At 35.7% G+C, this 7,814-nt stretch overlaps 1 protein-coding gene across 1 annotated transcript in view; it reads left to right on the top strand.

Annotated features, from left to right (window-relative positions):
• The first annotated feature begins 44 nt into the window (after positions 1-44).
• The window catches only part of LOC110373780 (homeotic protein distal-less), an 87,596-nt gene continuing 79,826 nt past the window's right edge, over positions 45-7,814 (top strand). The window contains exons 1-2 of the mRNA XM_021331133.3: positions 45-256; positions 1,677-1,721. Of these exons, the coding sequence (XP_021186808.1) occupies positions 187-256; positions 1,677-1,721 (115 nt within the window). The 5' untranslated portion in view covers positions 45-186. The remainder of the gene's footprint in view (positions 257-1,676; positions 1,722-7,814) is intronic.

The following is a 7,814-nucleotide window of genomic DNA, read 5'->3' as shown; positions in this document are numbered from 1 at the left end:
AATAATTCAACGCCAACAAACGTCTCTTCGAAATCTGCGTTCATAGAGTTACAACAACATGGGTACGGTCCTTTTAAGGGGGGGTATCAGCACCCCCACCATTTTGGGAGCCCAGGGGGTCAGCAGAATCCTCACGAGGCCTCAGGGTTCCCTAGTCCTAGGTCGTTAGGGTATCCTTTTCCTCCGATGCACCAAAATACTTATGGTTATCACTTAGGGTCTTATGCGCCGCAGTGTGCCAGTCCGCCTAAAGACGGTAAGTTATTTTTTGTACCTTTTGTATTTAATTTCTATAGGAAATTTTAATTACTTTATCAGCATTTAATTTGTGTCTTAATTTTGAACTAAACGTGTGTATTTTACAAAAAGAACTGAAGCTCTAATTAGGTTTTTAATTTTAATTACCAACGCACGTGAAAGAGCTTCGGATTAACGGTTTGTAAATGCCAGTGTTAATAAGCCCTTTCTATATTTCTAACAAAATACTCTATCTAAGAATAGTTAAAATATCAAGGAAAAATATAATGACTTTATTAGCTACTAGCTTATCTTACTCCCCCAAAAAAATGTTAATACCTGAAATTATGGCATCATAAATTCAATTGACTCGTACTTTCACACCTCTGTCACAAAAGAAAGTATCTTTAACTGAAAATTACCGTAATTTAGTGACATTACAAATTGTGTTATGAAATACCCCTATTTTTTACAAGTTTACCCCTATATTAACCACACTAAAAACGTTCTTGATCGTCACATTAGAAGATTATAATGTGACATTTCGAAGCGTCAAATAAGTTTGGTAAAACTCCTTGGTTGGTCGAAAAAAAAAGAATAAAGAAAATGTCTCTTTGGCTGAATTATTTATGGACACTTCGGTGAACTTCTGAATTCTTTACACGATACGATACGACTACGATTTTAAATAATACGTGGAACAACGAAAATCTTTGCCCACACACTGCAAACTTTTACTCGGCCGATAGTTTGTTTGGGCTCAAAAATCAGTATGAAGATGAATGGTAGTACGCACATTACAGAGATCAGGTATTTAGCCGGTAACAGACCGACTGAAAAGATTGGAATCAAGATTTTCTTTAAAAAAGATATTGACAACCATCGGGTTAACTGTCGGTCGACTGTTTAGTGGATACTGTGTTACAAATATATAAAGGGAAAGGACAGTTGTATAATTTTGCATATTTCATTCGCAAAATACGATAAAAGTGAAGTTCTACATAAAAAAATTGTTCACTCGATACATACGAGTAGTTTATCGATAAATTCTGCTTCAACCTAACATATCAATCAAATCGCATAAATTCTAGAATTCGTTATAAAAATCGTGACATTTAAACTGTCATATATTGAACGTCAAAACACTGGTAATTGTAGTACGGAACCGTCTAGTTAATATTTAATAAAGTCCCCTATGCCACAGTTTACGTATAGTGATGACCCGTTTGTCATGAGAAATTTTATCGATTCTTTTGTTCACTGTACGACTTTTTATCGATATCGATAAAATATTTGTCTATAATTTTGCAAAAATATTCGTCTTGATCTGTGAACTGAAATAAGTAATTACTATGCTTGCTTTATAATTTAGTCTTAATAGGCAATGTTAATTACTTTTGATTTTTCTTTACATTTTTCACTGTATTTTTCCTTCCCAGATCAACACGGAAATGTCTCTTTTTCACATCTAAACCACTACCTTGGTAAGAGAAACTATCATCACAATCATATTAACATTAAATATATAATATTTTCAAGTCATTTTATCGACAGTTTGTGAATCTCCCAGGCTTAGCACAGGTATTTTGACACCTTCAGCAAATTGTATACTCATAACTTTTTCATAAATCATTTTTTTGCTAAAATACTATGACGATTATTTTCAAAAGTTTTCGCGACGGACTGACACGTTGCGAAAGTTTCTTTGTTTTAATTAAAGGGTGTAAGTAATTTATCGATAAACTGTATCATACACATCACTAGCTTGATATAAAATTTTCCAAACGCCACCTAACGGTATAGCGCATAAAACTTTTATGTGTCACTAAGCTCGTGACCAATAGCAAAGTCGAATTTGAATTTGGAATACGAAAGAATCGATTTTTAAACTGCTTTTTTTTCTTCCGCTTTTGACATCTTTTATGTAGGCGTGACTTAAAAAAAAAGGTTTTTTCTGAAATGTCTTTAAATTAAATAGTTTTTGCAATTTTTTACCTTCTATGTAAATTATTTAAATGGCTGGAATTCAGCAAAACGTTTCGCGGTAAAATATAATTCGATTTTCCATGTCCCATGGCATAGATTTAAATCGGTCACATGCAAATTATTTATTAGATATTTCTCAGTAATGTAACAAGTTTCATTTTCATATTAAAACTAGCTATTTAGGTATAAACTTGATTTTTGTTATATCACGAAAAATGCATAATTCTCTAAGGAGATATCAGACACAGGTGCACTCACTATTCTTTCACTCTCATAGCCCGATGGGACGACAATCCGACACCACTGGAGAGAGGAAAATAGAAAGAGAAGTAGAATAACTTTAGTTACATCTACCATGGCTTTTATCATCTATTTATGTTGGGGTCGGCTTCCAGTCTAACTGGATGCAGCTGAGTACCAGTTTTTTACAAGGAGCGACTGCCTATCTGACCTCCTCAACCCAGTTACCCGGGCAACCCAATAGCCCTAGGTAAGACTGGTTGTCAGACTTACTGGCTTCTGATATAACGAGTTGTTTTCAACACTAGTGTCTTAACAATTTAACTAACTAAGCGTTGCTAATAGTTTTGAAAGACTGTATTGCCTATGTGGTTTTTAAATTTTGTTCGCGTGCGTTAAATTAATTTTAATTAGATAAATACTGTATTATGTAGGTAGGTACCTATAGTTAAATAATACACGCTTTTACCCAAAACCCATTGGGTTTATCCAAAATCAAGTTTTCAAAAAATTTTGTCCTGGGTTTGCGCAAATGCTAGTCCACTATTATATAACGCTTATGCTTGTACTATAGTGCTTGAAACTATAAACTCAAAATCATTAATTCAAACTTGGCTACAAGACAGCGCTTTTTGAACGTCAAAAACAAAAGACAGTCCCTAAAACGTCTATCCTTCACCACTTCCTATGAGTTTTTGTGTGTGAAACTTGCTTAGATGAAAATCGGTCTAGACGACATTCATTGTTACCGTTTGTCAGACATTCTGACTTTAGATTAGATGTAAGAAGGTATCATGTCTTGTTTTTCAGAAATACTTGATAGTTTAACCTTAGATTTATTGACCCTTGTGGCTATTACTTAGCCACTTGCCCTTTAAGCATTAAATATTAAAATATTATTACCTCCATAATTGCTAATACACATAAAATGTAATAATTTTAGTTAATCCATTTGATAAGTACAGTTAACTTGACCAGTTATCCTAAACCCTAACTGTACTAACCTCCATTTGCAGTTAAAGTTTTATTATTAAAAGGTTAATTATTTAATCCCTAGAAATGGCAATAAAATCATGTTCCCTGTTAAAGACTATTTTAATAACCGTTATAGCGAAAATACTGTATTTCCGAAAGCACGATAAACTGTAGGTCACTGCTGTCATTTGAACATCTTTGGCAGTCGTTACGGGTAGTCAGAAGCCAGTAAGTCTGACAACCAGTCTAACCAAGGGGTATTGGGTTGCCCGGATAACTGGGTTGAGGAAGTCAGATAGGCAGTCGCTTCTTGTAAAGCACTGGTACTCAGCTGAATCCGGTTAGACTGGAAGCCGACCCCAACATAGTTGTTTGGTAGATTATTTGTTGGGTAGATGAACCTAGATTGATCATCTATGTACTATCTATATAAGGATATCTGTTACACTATGTGACAGAGCTAACCTTTATAAAATGAGTTCCAATGGCAGCTGTCTAAGTGTCTATGGTATTTCACGATACCTATGTCCTTACAAGGAAATAACTCAGAAATGGCACGCTTTGAAAAAATATCTTCCTTTACTATACCTTCTATGCTATAGAGATTTTTAAAGCTGAAGAGTTTCTTTGTTTGAACGAGCTCATCTCAAAAATACTGGACTGATTTGAAAAATTATTATAATATGCCAAAAATATTTATATTATGAAAATGAAAAAAAAAAATATGAAAAATATTTATTAGTTCATAAAAGGATTGTGATTGGAGCCTCCCGATAAGCATAGACAGCCTGTATTGGGTGACACCGCTCTTCCATATTATGCTTAGAACTGCTTATACCTTATGATTTTTCAAAGCCCAAACTTACATAGGTATATACGGAAATCTCAAATTATACAAAACAAAATTACATTCTAAGATGTAGACATACGTAAAAAAAATATCAAATAATACAAAAAAAAAAAACTAAGTATCAGTTTCGCTTTCAAGAATGCCATCCGCGTAAAAAACGGCACGCGATCCATAGACAATGTAGAAAAACGCTTGATAACTTTTTTAGGCGTCAAAAATTTCGTGCAAAGGAAACTATGATTAAATCGATGAGTTCCGACATGCCTTTTCCTTGCGTATTTAATGCCTTATAAGGATGCCACTTTGCTTAAAATTGTAATTGCATTGACTTTACTATGTTACTCAATAATTTGAGCGGTAATTTGTGATGATAGGATTTTTTTTTCGGCATGATACGGCTGTTTTCTGTCTGTGATGTCATTGGAAATGTAAATCGTTATGAGCCATGAAATGATATTACAGTAATCTTACTGTTATTACAACGAGTGGTTTCTTGTGGCCTCCCTTATGTTAAAGTAGAAATACAGCCAGTAACAGAATAAAATACCTATGTCCTATTATGACTCGCAAATGATGTGGCTTTCAGTTGGAGCAGAATTTTCTAAATCTTTTATGCAGATCCAGATATTATTCCCTACTTTGACGTGAAATCATGAAACGTCCCCCGCTATGGGTGCAGCGTGAGGGAGTGTCAGACTCTTACTGACTAAAACCCATCACGTTCCTTCTGGAGCCCTTTGTGTACCATTGCCGCGGTAACTCGCGCGAACCATCCCTCAGCCCTAGAGCATGCCTAAGAGGCCGCTAGGAAGAGAGAGAGATTTACCCTGACAACCTCACAAACTATTCCTCTTTAGGTATCATTATCATCAATGGCCTTTTCCATCTATAAAAAATTATATAAGCCGCATCCGTGTCAAGTTGTTTGGTTTTGGCACTTGCGCTCTTTATAAGATTAATAATACCTATTGATAAGTAATTGTAGATTAGTAAGATCTCTGCCAACCCTATGCAAGGTTGATTTTTACACACAACCGCTTCCCAAATACACTAGGAGTTTCTAAACCCTTCCTCGTTCCAAGGTTGCGGCTAGGTTTTCAAAATGGCCTCGAAACGACGGAAATAACTCTACCTGCTCTTTAAATAATGTTATAGATTTGGGCTTCGGCTAATCGATTTTTGATAGACAAGGCTTTGTTTGTTTCTCGTGGTTTCTCTCGCGTTCCGTGGAAACTACTTCTTGTGTCTGTTTTAAATATAACCTAGGGGAGATGTTCCTAAAACGGGTACCCCTCCTAAAACGGGTAGGCTTTGCCATTCGTATATTATAGGTCTTAGTGTGAACCTGTGAGTGTAGAGCGGTGCACTACCCCCCTGCCGATCACGGTCAGTTGGCTCGCGCGCCTAGAACGAGCGTTTTCGAGATTAGATGTAAAAAAAATGTTTTGCAGAGTTTACTAAAAAAAATCGGATTATGCTAGTCCTGACTACTCAAAAATGGTGCAAGATACGGTTTTCGCAGTTTTGTATTATCATTTTGCATGTTATATGCTTATTAATTGTGAATACTTAGTGGTCTCCTTGTTTACTATTTTAAGGTTAAGGTAGTTGAAATTTAAAACGTGCTTTTGGGCAAAACGGGTAGGGGCATAACGGGTGACTACCCGATTTGAAATAAGGGGCCACTTCCTCAATTGATCCCACAGAAAGCTAATCGAAGACAAAGGAAGCCACAGAGAGCTGAAGAAGTACAGGAACAGCGTGAAAAAGAAATTAAAATATTTTTTCTCTGATTTTTAACAAAATTATCTGCTGGTAGGATTATAATTTCAAATGTAACATTTAATAAAGTAAAAAAGTTATCTAGACTGATCAAAATAAGAAAACTGTTTAACATAATTAAGGAGACTAATTAACGATAAAGATTTCCTGGATAACAGGAGGGAAGATACGTTTTCTAATTCATTTATCACATATATTCATTCATTACCTGCTTTGCCCAAAGGCGCTACCCGTTTTAGGACCCCCCCGAGGGCAAAGCGGGTATTTCGAAGGGGTTTATTTTTTAACCCCCGACGCAAAAACGACGGGGTGTTATAAGTTTGACGTGTCTGTGTGTGTGTGTGTGTGTGTATGTGGCATCGTAGCTCCCAAACGGATGATCCGATTGTAATGCGGTTTTTTTTGTTTAATAGGTATGTCAGTCGGGAGTGTTCTTAGCTATGTTTGGTGGAAATCGGTTCAGGTCTTCAAGGTCATCAGCTCGTTTGCTAGATGTGATAGAGGAATGTTACACGCTCAGTTTACTTGCAAGTATATGTGGGATCTGAAATTTGAAACACTAATGTCTTTTGGAACCACTGAGCTGGTCTGCTGTTAGGGCACGAAGGTAGGAGACGTAACCCTGAACTGCCTTTTAGTAAACCCATCGAGTTTGGGCTCGTTGAATTTGTCTTGACGAGTTCTCTTCATGTTTCTGATTGACGAGAACCTGATGCTGGAAATGGGATGTGGCGGATGAAACCCTGGAATGCCGGAATGAAACGGATAAACCGATTTATATTTTTGCTGAAAATCTAGAATGTCCAAAGGTTAATCTTTATTGTTTCTCAATCTGTGCAATTCTCCCAGAGCCAGTTTGTCATGAGGATTGTTAAATCATCTTAAGATAAAATAAATTAAATGAAAGAAGGAAAAATTAAGGAGCTCCTTTAAAAAGCATGAAATAAAATTAAATTATAAATTTAAAAAAACCCCCGACCCATAAAAAGTACGCAATAATTATGACAAAAGGTTAAAAACGCTAAACCCTATAAAAAGCAAAAAATGACTTTTAACACTACGTAAACTAAATTTTGACGTGTCGGGGGACCGCTTTTTACCTTCATAAATACTTACATAAATCAAATGATATACCTACCTAATTACAAAATTCGTTTACAAAAAAAACACGTATCTAAAGTAATGAATTAGAGCGGTCCCCCGACACGACAAAATTTAGTTTACGTAGTGTTAAAAGTCATTTTTTGCTTTTTATAGGGTTTAGCGTTTTTAACCTTTTGTCATAATTATTGCGTACTTTTTTTGATTTTTTTTCTGAATTTTGAAGAAGATTACTAAGACTATCTTATGTTTTCCAAAGTTTATTATATAAACAACCCTATGAGTACAAATACAAGTCGCATGTAATGTTCTTGGTTATTTTATTTAACATCTTCCCTTAGCTTACCCGTTTTGGGAACATCTCCCCTATGCCACTCGGGGATAGTGTAGCTTGTTTTTAACAGTGAAAAAAACTTATATCGGTTCACAATATTTCCTACCCTTGATGAATCTCAACCCAGTTACCCGTTCAACCCAATACCCCTTGATAAGACTGGTTGTCAGACTTACTGGCTTCTGACTACCCATAACGACTGCCAAAGATGTTTAAAACACAGCCTTGGGACCTTCCGAAACACGGAACAACTCATGACAAATTGGTCACCCATCGACCAAATACACATAGATCGACCAAACGATAAGC

Source organism: Helicoverpa armigera, chromosome 27 (assembly GCF_030705265.1).
Source record: "Helicoverpa armigera isolate CAAS_96S chromosome 27, ASM3070526v1, whole genome shotgun sequence".
NCBI classification, from domain to species: Eukaryota; Metazoa; Arthropoda; class Insecta; order Lepidoptera; family Noctuidae; genus Helicoverpa; species Helicoverpa armigera.
Note: the sequence above shows the minus strand (reverse complement) of the source record. Positions and strands in the feature narration are given on the sequence as shown.